This window comes from Mytilus trossulus, chromosome 9 (assembly GCF_036588685.1).
Source record: "Mytilus trossulus isolate FHL-02 chromosome 9, PNRI_Mtr1.1.1.hap1, whole genome shotgun sequence".
Classification (NCBI taxonomy): Eukaryota; Metazoa; Mollusca; class Bivalvia; order Mytilida; family Mytilidae; genus Mytilus; species Mytilus trossulus.
In genome coordinates this window covers 8,816,638-8,834,827 of record NC_086381.1, presented here as the reverse complement: position 1 = coordinate 8,834,827, position 18,190 = coordinate 8,816,638, and the positions used below count along the sequence as shown (strand labels likewise).

Here is an 18,190-nt window from a genome sequence, read left to right as displayed (position 1 = left end):
TTCATTTTGCAGTCTTAGTGATTAACTCAATTCCTACTTTCTTGAAAGTCATGCTCAGAATTGGCATAATTCACCACTACTGTAATTTTTACATTAATACAAGGAAGAAAACAATAATAAAAGTCAACTTTTCCTTGCTGGGTATAAGCTATGTTTCAATAAAATAACCCATCTAAATCTGCTTAAGCTTGTTAAGGGCATACGATACAGTTACAGGGAAGGTGATGACGTTGCTAACGTAATTAGTTATTTTCGCGACGTCAAACTGTGACATATCGGGAAAAGATGCATTTTTCGACTAATTTTTATCATTCAAAGTGATTTAATTTGAAAACGAGTTCATGGACCCCTATTTTTCAAAACGGCATTTTGTTTCATTTTGCAGGGAGATTATGTGACCCAAATTTTATAAAACTGTAAATAGAGGATTTTTTTTAATTTTGATAAACATGCAGTAAAAAATGACGTTTTTTCCTCAATTCATGAACATTTGATTAATATGAGTTATTTCTGAATAAAAAATTGTATATTTTTTTAGGATATTTATGAAATACAGAAATTACCGATTATTTAACAAAACACAATTTGTGTTTATCTTTTATAACAAAAAAGTTATGATTTTCTTTTGAAAAAGAAATTACGGCCACAAATCTGAATTTTGAGCAAATCTACAAAATTTCGACCTCCTTTTACTCAAAAAGTAGCACATGAAGGTATATTTTTTATTACATATTTGATTTAATCAGGTAAAGAATAGCCTATATGCAAATTTTCATGAACTTGTAAATACAGGATCAAAACTGTATCGTATGCCCTTAACTTCAGAGGTGTTCTATCATGTGATTGTTCCAATCACTAACCTCTAGTTTTGTCCCAAAATAAGCTTTTTTTGGAATAAATAAAATGGGAAAATTCTATTTTTTTTGGAAATTCATACTCCAAAAATGTTAAAATAAATACGTTTTACATTTTAGGTACTAGTACATGTATCAGGTATTGTGTTTCTAACTTTACTGATAAATTCTACAACAGTTGTTGGACTACTCAAGTTATTAGGTAAGTTTTATAGTTGGTATTCTTAATTGGTAAATAGTGTGTACATTTAAATTTTGAAAAATTTCACCTCAAAACTTTTCATACTAAAAATTTCATTCTACTGGTTACTTAAATCATTAAAGATGAAATTGGCAATGGATAGAGTTCATATTAACAAGATTTATTTTTTTATGATTTTTCATGAAACTTCAGGTTGCAAACATTTTTTTAATTTTTTTTCTAATGAATTTTAAGCATACTTTGTGCTCATGAAATAGATATATAAGAGAAGGTACATGGGGTTGAACATGCAAGTATGTCTTACTCAAACAATCCAAGTATGAATACTGATACACATGCATGTCAACCATGTGTGTCCAAGTAATGCTGATGTGCATTGTTCAAGTCTTAATAATCAGAATGTACTTATGATATCTCATTGACAAAAAAAACCCAACATTTGAAAGAAAAAAAAATTTGGAAGAAATAGATTGTAGAATTGTGAGCTCAATTCATGTTTATCTAGCTTTATGGCATAAAAAGAGTAAGAAATATTCAAAATAGAGACATCTTAATTTTTTAAAAGATGTTGATTGTATGATCTTGTATAGTAAATTAAATATTTTGTATAATAATTTTCAGGTATGAGTGACACATCACCTGCCAAAAGAATGGCCATGGCAAACTCTCTGAGATTTCTACAAGATGTTAGAGATAAAACTCTCAATATGTTAAAAACAGACAGGTAAACTATAAAAACTCTCTGAGATTTCTACAAGATGTCAGAGATAAAACTCTCAATATGTTGAAAACAGACAGTGAGGTAAATAAACTAGGCAAAATCTTTTAAAGGATATGCAAAATAAAACTATCAGTTTACTACAACAGACCCATTTTAAGTTTTACATATTTACTTCTGTAAGATGTTAGTATGTATAAACAGAAAGGTATACATGGCAAAAATAATTCAGATGTGAGCTGATGAGAGATTCAACTTTTAATACAAATGTTTCTAAGAACAAACTGAAATGTTTCAAAATTGTTAACTGATTCAGTCGTTAGATAAAATGTTTGGAAAGTGACAACATAAAACAATAAACTTAGGTATATTTTTATTGAGTGCTGCCAAAAGTACCCACTAGAGAACTAAGCAAACAAACATCAGAGTAATTTTCAGAAATGATAATGACACCTAATAAGTATTTTTTGGTAAAAAGGAGTGTATAAAAAAAATTCACATTGCAAATAGCTTATATGTTATTTCTTATAGTAATGAACTGTCACCTTTTCTGCCTTTAGATTTTTAGCTGATGCTGACTGGGATACAGTTGAAAAGTCCAGTGAGATTGTAGATCCTTATAAAACTACAGATGAAGAGGTATCTTATGAAAGTTTCTTGATCTTATCTTAATGACCCTTTAAAAGTGGCAATCAGGGGTGGTACTTTGACAATGCTAGATCTATGCTTTATGCTTGGTTTCTTCTGTGAAAATCAAATAAAACAAGTAAATGAGTCAATGCATAGCTAAATCTAAAATTGTCTAGTTTAAGTTCAATTACAAAATACTTTGATTAAACAGGATTGTAAGTTCTATGAAATATATTTAACCAAGGTTTTTAGGAAAGGGGATGTAATTGTGTGTTATATTATTGTCTCTCAAAGCAAAGCAGATTGAAATTTTAACACTTTTATCCATGCTTTTATTTAATATATTCTTTGTGGTTATCATGTAACAAGAAATATTGAAGATAACATTGCTGCAGTCTCAGTTGCATTTTATAAACATGAGTTTAATGAAATATATTTGACCTATCTGCACTAGTAGATCCAAGTTTTTTAGGAAAGGGGAAGTAATTGCAAGTAATAGAGTAATTGCCCCTCAATACGCCAAATTTTAACAATTATCAATATCTTTCATTTTGATAAGTTCTTTTTGATTATTATGTAACAAGGCATATTGAAAAATACATTATTATTTCAGTTTGAGATGCATTTTATAAACAAAAGTTTAATGACATATATTTGACTGATCTTCACTGGCATTTTCAGGGTTTAAGGAAAGTGGGTGTAATTGTGTGTAATAATATTGTCCCTCAAGACAAGGCAGGTTCAAATTTTACACTTTTAATTATGTCTTTGGTTGAAATGATTCTTTACGATTATTATGTAACAAGAAATATAGAACATAACAGTATTACCATGATTATTGCAGTTTCAGTACATTAGTTTAATGAGATATATTTGACCGTTCGGCACTGACAGATCCATGATTTAGAAAAGGGGTGTAATTGCATGAAATATTATAATAATGTTCCTCAAAGCAATGCCAGTTGAAATTTTAATACTTTTGTCAATGTCTTTAATATAACTCATATAATGGATAGTAAATGGTTATTATGTAACAAGAAATATAGATTAGCACATTATTGTTGCAGTTTGAATTTTATTAAAATAATCAAATATGGTTTACAGATAAAGTTATTGATGGTTATTGAATGTAATCTCTTTATTTTGTTAGGGAGTACAGAGGTACTGTTTGTTTGTGCTTTTCTAATGATATCAGGCTTCCATTTGCGTCTGCTGTCCCCCAGTCTGCCCATTTATCTGTAAGACAAAAAAAATCAGCATCTCCTCAGAAACTGTAAGGAAAATTAGAACCAAAGTTTTTTTGGAAAAAGATATGTGGATGTTTCCCTAATAAAGTTAATCTGTTTGTTACAAATGGATAAAAAGATAGCTGCTGCTCCAAAGATACAATTTTAATCTTATAAGGTGATATTTAGTGGTCTCTGAAAGTACAAGACAAAAATTTTGTAATCCATCTCCAAAGAAACCTCTTCAATGGTGATGGGGTGGCAAACACTGGTATTGGTGGCACATAACTCCCATCAATATCCTAAGGAAATATAACATTCCATCATCTTTTTAAAAACTAATGCAAAGTAAAATGCAATGATATAGGTAATGCCACTAAAGAAAAGTGTGTTTTTAACTTCCCAACCCCCATATTCTTTTTTTCTGGAATAGCCCTTACACTAATTATATATTTCCAGGCACAAATAGATGATTCATTAGACATTCGACCTAATGCCATATGTCCTGACTGTGATGCTAAGTTACCATGCATGTATACTAGGAAGGAAATGAAAGATATGACTGACGAGGCTGTACTTAGAATGCTGAAGGCAGAAAAAGTAAGTTATGGTCATTCTTTGACATGAAATTGATTGTACTTAAAATAGATATGAATGAACTAAATACTGTGGATTCATTATTATTCTTGGTATACCAATTTATGTTCATTTTGGGGGTAATTTTGAACCACCAACTGAAATGTCAAATGAAGAAAAAAATTCTGTAATCTTGAAATTAGACTTTGACCAAACCTTTAAGTCAAATATCAACAAAAATACAATTTTTCCTCGAAGGAATTGGAAGATATAACTAATGAAGCTATACTTAGAATGCTGACAGCAGAAAAAGTAAGTTATTCCCTTTCTTTGGAATAAAGTTTTTGAACGTTAAGAGATTTGATTTAACCAATTACTGTGGATTCGTTAATATTCGTGGAATACCAATTTATATTGATTTTGTGGGTATATGTTAACCGCTCAATTTTAAGGAGTAGGTCCGGTTAGGACCGATTTTGGCCTCAAATTTCAGGTTCATCTGACAAAAGATTTTGACCACTTTTTAAACACTTAAATGTCTATTTTATTTGGATCAATTCGTTTCTGTGAAAGATTTGAACTGATTTAGTCCTTAAAAACGACCTGATTCAAGCTCAAATATGAAAAAATCAACCAAATATACCGAAAAATGTCACTTTTCGGATGGTTTTTGTCAAAAATGAAAGTGGCCACATCTGTGTTCATCCCCAACCTTTATATATGTTATGTATTATCATAAAATACAACTTCCATTTCAATATTAAGGATGAACACAAATGCTGCCACTTTCATTTTACACGAAAACCGTCTAAAATTTAACTAAAATGCTAGAGTTTTGAAGAATTCAGTAATTTAACATGACTTTAATGTGCTAGTACCCGATATATGTTCATTGTATAGTCAAAAATATCCCATATTTATGTAGCAGAAGCACTCTACTGTTCAATAAATAACTAAAAGTTTACATTTTATCAATTTTGTAAAACTGCTATATTTTGAGGCCAAAAAGGGCTCTTACCGGACCTACTCCTTTCCAATGAAGTACAAATTTTTGATAAATGTAAACTTTGGCCAATAATGAAATCAAATACTATGGATTCATTGCTATTCCTTGAAAACCAGTTTTCATGGTTTTCTTAGGTACTGGTGAACCACAAACTCAAATGTTCAACGAATTATAAAATTTCTATCCAGACTAGTTGTATCCAGCATTTGTAAAACTACCAAATCAAATATCCATGAAAATGCAAGTTTTCCTCAATCCACTTGAATTGTTACCCACAAAAAATAATGAATCCACAGTATCCATAGAAATACAATTTTTTCCTGAATCCACACACTAAATGAATCCTTGGTATTCTCTTACGAAAGTAGGGGCATTATGTTTTCCAGTTTGTGCATGTGTCTGTCCTTCTTATCTTTATCTTTATCAAGTTAAAGTTTCGGTTCAAGGTAGTTAAATATTTAAAATTTGTGATGAGAACATTTAAAATAAATGCAAAATTAAGGTTATTCAGATTCCAGTTCACTGTAAAAGGGCAGAGAGGGCATGGTGCTTATGGTCAGGTACTCTTGTTTTATACTTTATTATACCTATGCACCAAAGAGGGAGGGGTATACTGGTTTATCCTTCTCTAAAAGGGGGAGGGATATGCTGGTTTTATCCCTGTTTTTAAAACATTTTTTGTAAAAGGTAATTAAGTTAAGCTTTTAACTGTAGCTTCTTTATTTATTGCACTAAAAAGTTCTCCGTTTTTTCTAGGCTACAGTACTGTGAGACATGTTTTCAGTGCCTTCAATTTTTTCTTCCTGTTTTTTTAGCTCACCTGACCTGAAAGGTCAAGTGAGCTTTTCTCATCACTTGGCGTCCGTCGTCCGTCGTCTGTCGTCCGTCGTCCGTAAACTTTTACAAAAATCTTCTCCTCTGAAACTGCTGGGCCAAATTTACCCAAACTTGGCCACAATCATCCTTGGGGTATCTTGTTTTAAAAATGTGTCCGGTGACCTGGCCATCCAACCAAGATGTCTGCCATGGCTAAAAATAGAACACAGGGGTAAAATGTATATTTTGGCTTATATCTTTGAAACCAAAACATTTAGAGCAAATCTGACATGGGGTAAAATTGTTGATCAGGTCAAGATCTATCTGCCCTGAAATTTTCAGACGAATGGGACAACTTGTTGTTGGGTTGCTGCCCCTGAATTGGTTATTTTAAGGAAATTTTGCATTTTTTGGCTATTATCTTGAATACTATTATAGATAGAGATAAACTGTAAACAGCAATAATGTTCAGCAAAGTAAGACCTACAAATAAGTCAACATGACCAAAATTGTCAGTCAACCCCTAAAGGAGTTATTGCCCTTTATAATCAATTTTTAACAACTTTTCGTCATTTTTTGTAACTTGTACAAAAATCTTCTTCTCTGAAACTACATGGCCAAATTTAACCAAACTTGGCCACAATTATCATTGTGGTATACAGTTTAAAAAATGTGTCCGATGACCCTGCCTACCAAACAAAATGGCCGACATGGCTAAAATTAGAACATAGCGGTAAAATGCAGTTTTTGAATTATATCTTTGAAACTAAGACATTTCTAGGGCAAATCTTTCAAAATTCAAATGTCCATCAGAATAAGATCTTTCCCCTCACAAATTTTCAGATGAATCCGACACTTGTTGTTGGGTTGCTGCCCTAAAATTGTTAATTTTAAGGAAATTTTGCAGTTTTTGGTTATTATCTTGAATACTATTATAGATAGAGATAAACTGTAAATCGCAATACTGTTCAGCAAAGTAAGATCTACAAATAAGTCAGCATGATCAAAATTGTTAGAGGACCCTTTTAGGAGTTATTTCCCTTTATAGTCAGTATTGAACAACTTTTCGTCATTTTTGTAACTTGTACAAAAATCTTCTTTTCTGAAACTATGGGCCAAATTTAAACAAACTTGGCCACAATCATTACTAGGGTATCTATTTAAAAAAAAGTGTCTAATGACCTCAGTAAATACAGTAACAGTTGAGCGACACAGGCTCTTGAGAGCCTCTAGTTATTGAAAACTTATTTATCTATAAGATATAATACACATATGTAATTTATATTACATTTTCAGCAAATAATAGATGCAGCATAAGAATTGAATTAAGGCTGTGCTATGCTATACCCTGTAACATGTTTTCAATACTTCTTTATTCTTTTTTCTGTTTGTATAAGGCTTATATTTGAAAATAAGAAGATAAGAAGTGGTATGATTTTTTGCTAATGTTTATTTTTAAAATAGAGTCAACAATACTGAACAGGATTATAACTTATGAACAATAGGTTACAGTGAATCTGGTTTCTCCTGTAGAGTTTGTCAAAGTTAACATTCAAAACTTTTGAGGATGAAAAGGGAAATTCATTCCTGAAAAGATTGTTCTTTGTAAAGTAATTGCTGGATAATGTGTGTTTCAATAAAATCTATAACATCATTTTCTTGTTTTCAACCAAAAGTTCTCATGAAATCAGTAGTTTTACTTCCCACAATTGAAGGTTCTCTCTCGGGGCACTCACTCTCATGCTTCCACCTGAAATAAAATTTGACATCCAAGGAATAGCACAATAGTGCTGAAAGAGACTGAAAAAAGGTCAATAAGTCCATTATTAAGAGTTAATTGTTTTGACCAACATAATTAATGAATTATAGTCTGTGCAAGGAGATATTTAAGGGCATCTCATATGCAGTGAATAAAAACTCCACAGAGAACAATATCTATTGGATTTTACAATAGGACAGGTGAACTTGCAGAAATATAAAAAGCCTGATAAAGAAATACTCATTCTATAGAAAGGTTTCATTTCTCCTGTAATAAAATGCATTAATGATCCAGCATTAACAAACTGTTTACATTAGCAAGACTGCACAGATTATGGATATCTTTCCAGACAGAATCATTTTGACTATAATATAAATGGCATTCCATGTGTCACAATATTAATGTATTTGTAGAACAAAACATTTTCCTGCCTATAAAACTTTAAATTAAAAATGTGTTTTGTTTAATAGATGAGTTATTGGAGACAGTTTGAACAAGGAATGATATCCAGGGAAGGAGTTAGAAAATTACAGGAATGTACCGACATAGCTGCTGATAAAAAGGGCAGGTTAGTAAAATTACAGGAATGTACTGACATAGCTGCTGATGAAAAGGGCAGGTTAGTAAAATTACAGGAATGTACCGACATACCTGCTGATAAAAAGGGCAGCTAGGTTAGTAAAATTACAGGAATGTACCAACATAGCTGCTGATAAAAAGGGCAGGTTAGTAAAATTACAGGAATGTACCGACAGCTGCTGATAAAAAGGGCAGGTTAGTAAAATTACAGGAATGTACCGACATAGCTGCTGATAAAAAGGGCAGGTTAGTAAAATTACAGGAATGTACCGAAATAGCTGCTGACAAAAAGGGCAGGTTAGTAAAATTACAAGAATGTACCGACATAGCTGCTGATAAAAAGGGCAGGTTAGTAAAATTACAGGAATGTACTGACATAGCTGCTGATAAAAAGGGCAGGTTAGTAAAATAACAGGAATGTAGGGACATAGCTGCTGATAAAAAGGGAAGGTTAGTAAAATTACAGGTATGTACGGACATAGCTGCTGATAAAAAGGGCAGGTTAGTAAAATTACAGGAATGTACCGACATAGCTGCTGATAAAAAGGGTAGGTTAGCAAAATTACAGGAATGTACTGACATAGCTGCTGATAAAAAGGGCAGGTTAGTAATATTACAGGAATGTAAGGACATAGCTAATGATAAAAAGGGAAGGTTAGTAAAATTACAGGAATGTACGGACATAGCTGCTGATATAAGGGGAAGGTTAGTAAAATTACAGGAATGTACCGACATAGGTGCTGATAAAAAGGGAAGGTTAGTAAAATTACAGGAATGAACGGACATAGCTGCTGATAAAAAGTGCAGGTTAGTAAAATTACAGGAATGTACCGACATAGCTGCTGATAAAAAGGGCAGGTTAGTAAAATTACAGGAATGTACGGACATAGCTGCTGATAAAAAGGGCAGGTTAGTAAAATTACAGGAATGTACGGACATAGCTGCTGATAAAAAGGTAAGGTTAGTAAAATTACAGGAATGTACAGACATAGCTGCTGATAAAAAGGGCAGGTTAGTAAAATTACAGGAATGTTCCAACATAGCTGCTGATAAAAAGGGCAGGTTAGTAAAATTACAGGAATGTACCGACATAGCTGCTGATAAAAAGTGCAGGTTAGTACGGACATCACATCTATCCTTCGTCCCATCAATATTTTACTCGCATTTTTCTCAGATACAATACTAGGAATTCTGAAATTTAGTAAAAGTTTAATATAAGTCAGCTATACTGTGTGATAAGTTTTCAGATTCATCACTCAACAACTTCCTGTTACCAAACACTTGTATTATTTTACGTGTGTTCTCGAAGTTGTAAATTTTTGTCCCATTTTTCTCAGGAACTACAATACAAGGATTTCTGAAATTAGGTTTCAGGGTTTATATAAGTCAGCTATACCCTGTGATACGTTTTCAGATCACTCCACAAATACCTTTTTAACCCTTTCCTCCATTGAAATTTTTTTTTTGCCTACTTGATTCGCATAGGATTTTTTGGATAAAATGCTGAACTTATGATTTGAAGTATTAAAGCATTGTGAAAAACAACTATTTCATTAAATAAATTTAAGTCAGATATTCCTATGATATTCCTTTTCATATTGGATACAAACTTTATTTAGTCAACTGCAGACACTTTGTAGTCGAAGTGTTTCAACTGAGGTAATACACAGGCGTCAAAAGGCGTCATTATGGAGTAAAGGGGGTGGAGTCAAAAGGCGTCATTATGGAGGAAAGGGTTAACAAACATTTATATATCTTTAAACTATTAACATTATCCACTTGTAGTGGGGATATCATCAGTGAGCATGAGTAACTTGCAGTTTCACTTGTTTCAATTTTATTTGTAAAGAACAATCAAGGAAACAATAAGAACATGTCAATGTTGAAGTTAATGATTAAGAAAAGAGACTGCTAGTTAGCTTTCCTTTCTTAGGAAATGATGAGGTTATTTATTTCATTATTTTATATGTTTAATGCATATATGCTAGTTTAAATTTAATTCCAGGTTTGTTGATGTCGAAGATGTGAAGAAAAGCTGGGAAATACCCAAAATCTACATCAAATTGGTGAATAATATTACTTTGTTTGATTTTAATTTAAAAGAAGATTGGCTCTTGATTGTAAATTGATTTGTCTTACTTGACAAAACTTTTGAGGAACAAAGAATGCATTAAAGCCATTATATGGGAAAAGTGCAAAAATATACATTTGTACTCTGAAACAAATTTCTATCAAAAGCCTAAATATTAAATGGAAATTAATTAATAAAAAAAAATCAAATTTATATTTCTGTGCATATCAATTTCATTAAACATGTCAAATACCTTTTATTACTTTAACACTGTGTCTGTGAAATAAGTATATTTCAAAGGATATGTGTTACTTGTCTTTTCAGAAAAAGTTCTTCAAAAGATTTATAGTAGAACTGATACCTGAACCACCAAAGTCACCATGTCTTACAGTTCTGTACAAAATCTTCAAACACCCAGCATTCAGTATATTTCTTTACTGTGTAATTGCCTTGGATATGGCTAATGTGACATTGTCTGTGATTAGCGAGTATTTAGACGCCATTCATGATCATAAGGAGATCTTCAGGTCATTAAATGTTGTATTTGTGTCGTTTTATATAGTGGAAGCAGTAGCTAAGGTAAGAAACAATAATCACTATGGAATAGTCTTATAGGACAGATTTTTCATGACTTGAGTTTGCATTTACCAAATGTTTTGAAAGTTATACACAATGCTTATTACCACAAAACACAGGTCAAGTCATGTCCCCTTTAAAACGAAAAAAAATGTGTGATTTTGGTTTGTTTTCTCTAATTCTCTAAATTTTTTGAAACTTATACACAATGCTACTCCCACAAAACACAGGTCAAGCTGGAATTTTGGTGGTGTCACATTTACTGTTCTAGATTCATGTCCCTTTTTAAACAGAAAAAAATTGTGTGTTTTTGGTTTGTGTCCTCTGATTCTCCCAATTTTTTAAAACTTATACACAATGCTTTATTTATCACTACAAAACTCAAATCTATTTCAAATTTGGGAAGTGTCTTTTTTATCGGTTTTTGAGTTGTGTCCCTATAACATTTTATGCAAGCAGGAGCATATGGGACACATTCTGCATTTTCTGTTTTTAAACTTGGGTATTATGCATCAAAGGCAACAAAATGGTTTGTGTAGAGTTGCTGCAGTGTTTTGAAAATGAAATTTATTTATCGCTATTATCTGTATTTTTCCTTTGATGTTTTTTTGTGATAATTTTCATATCGCTCGTGTAGAGTGAGAATGAAAATTAACGCTAGTTTCTAAGGTCCTTAGCAACACCGTATTAATCTAATTCATGCGCTAGAGTGTCAGCCAATCAGAAAAGATTAGCCGGAACTATACAAAAAAATGTTATCGGATGACTGCGCGCTGAAATGTCAACAACAGAAGATGATTTCTCGTTTTAATATTTTACCGTGAAATTCGCCCTTAAATAATTTATTGGAAGTTAATAAAAGTAATCAAATTATGTTTTTAACAAATAGAAAATGTCCTTTTTTACATATGTCTACTTCAATTAGACAAATCATCGTAGGTCTGTCTGCATGTACATTTCTTCATACATGTATATTTCTTCGTCTGCTTTGAAAATACATTATATATTCAACCGTTCACTTCATTTTGATACGTAGAAACACCAAATTACAGCTTATCAACAGTGAAAATGATCTTCGCCATATTTAAACACGCTGGATGGTCAGATCTTTTTTCAAATGAATGAACTACCTGAGCGACTACATATTTATATCAAATAAGCCTCCGCCAAAAAAAAATAGTACCACAAAAGAAAATGCATTATCATCGTATAAGATACTTTTTTTTTACTGAAATTTAAATTAATTGATATTCAAAAATACAAATAATAGCGATAAATAGATTATTTATGTTTTTTTAAACTCGAATGCATCTCGTTTAAAAAAACATAAATCTATAATTATCACTATTTTTTTTTTTTTTTTTTTTTTTTTTTAAATTTTCAAAATTTTGGATTGTCCTCTAAAGGATTGTTTCTACACATGTTAGATAATGTATCTATTATTGTTACTGTTCCTTGTTGGATTTGAAATTTTGAGACTTGTGGATGTTTCGCAGCTACGGTCTTATCTGAGGGTTGTTATCCCGAGATAAGATTATAGCTGAGATACACCTTTGAAGTACCATCGAAAATCTATAATTATTGGCAGAAGTAAGAAGTCATGAACGATGATTAAATACGTAACACAAGCCTTTTTGACAAAATTATGGGAAGATAAACAGTTTTAAAAAATGCAAGGAAACATGGCGACTAGACTATTGGTGTTTTTTACCTTCTTACTCATGATTGAAATCAAATCATTTAATTGATCTGATAAAAAAACTAAAATATATACTGCATAAACAATAAGATATTTGTATGAATAATAATTTATAATAATTTGTATTTGGCAATCATTTATCAATCAATATGAATAATACAAATATTTTTTTTCCTTTTCCAGATAGTCCTTGTAAAGAAGTATTACTTCACAGTTTGTTGGAACAATTTGTGTTTGGCAATCATATTTATTGGGATTGTGGACGTGTGTCTCAGTTTTTCATTACCATCTGTCTATGGAAATAATCATCACATTGTACACATAGTACTGGTGGTCTTTATCTTACTGAGAGTCATCAGATTGTTCAGGCTACTAGAGGTTTGTATAGGCACTTGCTCACTAGCTCACTAGAGTCATCAAATTTTTCAGGCTACTAGAGGTTTGTATAGGCACTTGCTCACTAGAGTGATCAAATTGTTCAGGCTACTAGAGGTTTGTATAGGCACTAGAGTCATCAGATTGTTCAGGCTACTAGAGGTTTGTATAGGCACTTGCTCACTAGAGTCATCAAATTGTTCCGTCTACTAGAGGTTTGTATAGGCACTTGCTCACTAGAGTCATCAAATTGTTCCGGCTACTAGAGGTTTGTATAGGCACTTGCTCACTAGAGTCATCAAATTGTTCAGGCTACTAGAGGTATGTATAGGCACTTGCTCACTAGAGTCATCAGATTGTTCAGGCTACTAGAGGTTTGTATAGGCACTTGCTCACTAGAGTAATCAGATTGTTCAGGCTACTAGAGGTTTGCATAGGCACTTGCTCACTAGAGTCATCAAATTGTTCAGGCTACTAGAGGTTTGTATAGGCACTTACTCACTAGAGTCATCAGATTGTTCAGGCTACTAGAGGTTTGTATAGGCACTTGCTCACTAGAGACATCAAATTGTTCAGGCTACTAGAGGTTTGTATAGGCACTTACTCACTAGAGTCATCAGATTGTTCAGGCTACTAGAGGTTTGTATAGGTACTTGCTCACTAGAGTCATCAGATTGTCCAAGCAACTAGAGGTTTGTATAGGCACTTACTCACTAGAGTCATCAGATTGTTCAGGCTACTAGAGGTTTGTATAGGCACTTGCTCACTAGAGTAATCAATTTGTTCAAGCAACTAGAGGTTTGTATAGGCACTTGCTCACTAGAGTCATCAGATTGTTCAGGCTACTAGAGGTTTGTATAGGCACTTACTCACTAGAGTCATCAGATTGTTCAGGCTACTAGAGGTTTGTATAGGCACTTGCTCACTAGAGTCATCAAATTGTTCAGGCTACTAGAGGTTTGTATAGGCACTTGCTCACTAGAGTCATCAGATTGTTCAGGCTACCAGAGGTTTGTATAGGCACTTACTCACTAGAGTAATCAGATTGTTCAGGCTACTAGAGGTTTGCATAGGCACTTGCTCACTAGAGTCATCAAATTGTTCAGGCTACTAGAGGTTTTTATAGGCACTTGCTCACTAGAGTCGTCAAATTGTTCAGGCTACTAGAGGTTTGTAAAGGCACTTACTCACTAGAGTAATCAGATTGTTCAGGCTACTAGAGGTTTGTATAGGCACTTGCTCACTAGAGTAATCAGATTGTTCAGGCTACTAAAGGTTTGTATAGGCACTTGCTCACTAGAGTAATCAGATTGTTCAGGCTACTAAAGGTTTGTATAGGCACTTGCTCACTAGTGTAATCAGATTGTTCAGGCTACTAGAGGTTTGTATAGGCACTTACTCACTAGAGTAATTAGATTGTTCAGGCTACTAGAGGTTTGTAAAGGCACTTGCTCACCAGAGTCATCAGATTGTTCAGGCTACAAGAGGTTTGTATAGGCACTTACTCACTAGAGTAATCAGATTGTTCAGGCTACTAGAGGTTTGTAAAGGCACTTGCTCACTAGAGTAATCAGATTGTTCAGGTTACTAGAGGTTTGCATAGGCACTTGCTCACTAGAGTCATCAAATTGTTCAGGCTACTAGAGGTTTGTATAGGCACTTGCTCACTAGAGTAATCAGATTGTTCAGGCTACTAGAGGTTTGTAAAGGCACTTGCTCACTAGAGTCATCAAATTGTTCAGGCTACTAGAGGTTTGTATAGGCACTTGCTCACTAGAGTAATCAGATTGTTCAGGCTACTAGAGGTTTGTATAGGCACTTACTCACTAGAGTAATCAGATTGTTCAGGCTACTAAAGGTTTGTATAGGCACTTGCTCACTAGAGTCATCAAATTGTTCAGGCAACTAGAGGTTTGTATAGGCACTTGCTCACTAGAGTCATCAAATTGTTCAGGCTACTAGAGGTTTGTAAAGGCACTTGCTCACTAGAGTAATCAGATTGTTCAAGCAACTAGAGGTTTGTATAGGCACTTGCTCACTAGAGTCATCAGATTGTTCAGGCTACTAGAGGTTTGTATAGGCACTTACTCACTAGAGTCATCAAATTGTTCAGGCTACTAGAGGTTTGTATAGGCACTTGCTCACTAGAGTCATCAAATTATTCAGGCTACTAGAGGTTTGTAAAGGCACTTGCTCACTAGAGTAATCAGATTGTTCAAGCAACTAGAGGTTTGTATAGGCACTTGCTCACTAGAGTAATCAAATTGTTCAGGCTACTAGAGGTTTGTATAGGCACTTGCTCACTAGTCATCAAATTGTTCAGGCTACTAGAGGTTTGTTTAGGCACTGGTTTGTTTATTTTAAATGAATCTGAATATGGGCTGGGGGTATGTTTGAGTTTTTAAATCTTTGTCTGTAAAATAATTTGATTAAACAACAATTATTTTAAAGAAAAATTAACTCCTATTGGAGTATTTGTACTGACCATTTCCTTCTCTGTACAATTTGAGTTGTCAAACACATTCCAATTACCTGACTTAATTACTTGATAGTAGGCATACTGACTTTACTACTTCTTCATAAAGACAAAACCTATACAAAATTTCATTAAGCAGGACAAAAAAATAAACATCTAGTAACACAAGTCATGTCTTCTATTGTAAAACTCTTTTGGAATTTAACTTTTCCATTTATTTTTATAAAACGCCATTCAAGGAAATTCAAATCATGTTATATATCCTAATTTGTTTGTTAACTTTCTATGAATTTTTTTATATTGTTAACTTTCTATGAATTCTTTCAGCCATTGGTGCCATTGTTACTGGGTCTGATGAAGTTACTGATAAGTCAACAGCTGAGTTATGGGTATGATGTTGGGCGTGGTTACGTAGCAGGGGAGGAGGAAGTTAGAAAGTTGATAGATCACATGGTCGACCAGAGGGAGATAGCTAAATCACTAAAACAAGCCAGCGACAATGGAAGACTTGATGTTATCAGATGTCTAGGTAAATGTTAACATATTGTTTAAACCCTGAGTTATCAACTTATGAAGACTGTATCTTGCCCTCTTGATATCTTTTAGTAATTTTTATGGGCTTTATGCTTTTGGTCTGTGCTGTGCATCAGTTTGTCTGTCTGTCCTGCTCAAGGCTTCCAAAACGGTCATATATTCCGGTCATTTGTATAATGTCCGGTAAAAGACCGGCTGGGCAAAGCATGAAACGGTCATCTACTTTTTAGTTTCAAAGGCTTTTTCGGTCATTTTAACATACAAATTCAGGATTTTTTTGACCCAACATTTTGCCTTTAACAGCCATACATTTCCGGTCATAAAAGTGACATGATGATTAATTACTATCAAAACAACCCCTACTTCAATACTTTCTAATTTTAATCAAGGCTAATTAGTTGTTGGACAGCTGAAAACTACCTGTTCAGGTGACAGGTAAACTATTTTCAGTACCGGACATCGTATAAATTAATCGGTCCATTCCCAATTATTTTCATACATTTCAGCAGCTTGTTTCTAATTGATTTAAAATATATAATAAATACATTTATAAACATGATTTGATAAATCATTTAAAAAGGTTTTAAAAGAAAAATCGTTAGAACTACGTTGTATGAACAAGAACACGTGTGCGCATGTGCACAGGTGGGAAATTCAATTATGCATCCTACATATCTTCAAAAATGCTAAAACTATCATTAATACATGTATCTAACGTTCATTTCAAGTATTTTGTTGAAGAAATAACGTGGAAAGAGCTTCTTCACTCAGTAGTTCTATGTTACGTACACGGATTTTACATATCCGTTTATGGTCCATGTTTTACCATTGTCAAGTCAACATCCGGTTTTGAAAAATGTGACTTTAAAAAAGAAAAAAAAGTTCTAGACAACTTCATTTTGCACAAATAAAGAGTCTAATGCAGATATGAGCATGCTGATGTGCACACTTTGAATGATGCAATGCCAATTTTATCAGTTTATGTCAGAACATCAAATTCATATCAAAGTAAAGTTTAATATCGATTTTAATTTAATGTCAATCATATGGATGGCCATCTGATTACCATAATTGCCTTTTGTGACTTTGTCTTAGGGATTAAAATTCGGATCAGATATAAAATGTCCGGCTGGCTCAGAAAAATTTTGGCCCTGGTCCTGCTTCAGGTTAAAGTTTTTGGTCAAGGTTGTTTTTGATGAAGTTGAGTTCCAATCAAAATTGAAACTTAGTACACATGTCCCCTATGGTATGAGCTTTCCAATTTTAATGCTAAATTAGAGTTTTGACCCCAATGTCACACTTTACCCAATAGAAAATGATAGTGCAGGACAGCCATCTGTGTACTTAGTATTGACACATTATTATTGTTGTTGGCTTGCTGTCTCATTAAGTGTATATTAGACTCCTTTTTAAGCATATTAACTTGTATCTCTAAAATCAGTATTTACCTTTAAAAAAAACTTCTCACTCATAAACAAGGTGTTGGTGTCATGAAAGCAAATGTCAATAAGAAGGCAACCCAAAACACAAAAAAAACACCCTACTTCTTGATATATGATTATTGGTAAAATAAGGTATCACCAATGATATTAACAAAAGAATTAATATATCCATTGTCAGAATAATTTTGATGTTTTTATCTATTAAAAAACTACCCACCAGTTCAAAAAAATTACAACAGTAAAATATTTGCATAATATCTTGTAGGTATGTTGCAGAAACAACATCCAGATATTGCTCTATCCATTAAGACAAGACAAGCCATTAGAAGTGTTCTAAACAGTTTACGAGATGGTATACATGAACTATTAATGGATGGTATTCTGGAAGAAGCTGATGGGCACAAGTTAGAAAAGGTAAGAGGGATCTGTTGAGATAAATGTTTCTTCTACATTAATTCAAAAGTAAACTGCAAAGTTTTGGTACAGTCAGGGGTTAAAGCTACAGTTAGGGCTATGCCCAATGATTTGTGGAAGGCATTTAGTAATAAGCTGGTATGTCCATCACAAATTCTTTCAGCTCTCTGATAGCAATCCCCTTTTGGAGTTCAGCAATGAAACCTGGCTTGATTATTCACCTCTACTGGTGTGTCT

General features: G+C 33.0%; 1 protein-coding gene across 1 annotated transcript in view; it reads left to right on the top strand.

The window, feature by feature from the left end:
• The window catches only part of LOC134685070 (sodium/hydrogen exchanger 10-like), a 52,426-nt gene that overhangs the window by 13,437 nt on the left and 20,799 nt on the right, over positions 1-18,190 (top strand). Inside the window, exons 8-18 of the mRNA XM_063544455.1 lie at positions 975-1,056; positions 1,678-1,780; positions 2,335-2,413; positions 4,090-4,230; positions 4,465-4,518; positions 8,258-8,355; positions 10,372-10,432; positions 10,762-11,016; positions 12,896-13,090; positions 15,891-16,092; positions 17,805-17,953. Coding sequence (XP_063400525.1) covers positions 975-1,056; positions 1,678-1,780; positions 2,335-2,413; positions 4,090-4,230; positions 4,465-4,518; positions 8,258-8,355; positions 10,372-10,432; positions 10,762-11,016; positions 12,896-13,090; positions 15,891-16,092; positions 17,805-17,953 — 1,419 coding nt within the window. The remainder of the gene's footprint in view (positions 1-974; positions 1,057-1,677; positions 1,781-2,334; positions 2,414-4,089; positions 4,231-4,464; positions 4,519-8,257; positions 8,356-10,371; positions 10,433-10,761; positions 11,017-12,895; positions 13,091-15,890; positions 16,093-17,804; positions 17,954-18,190) is intronic.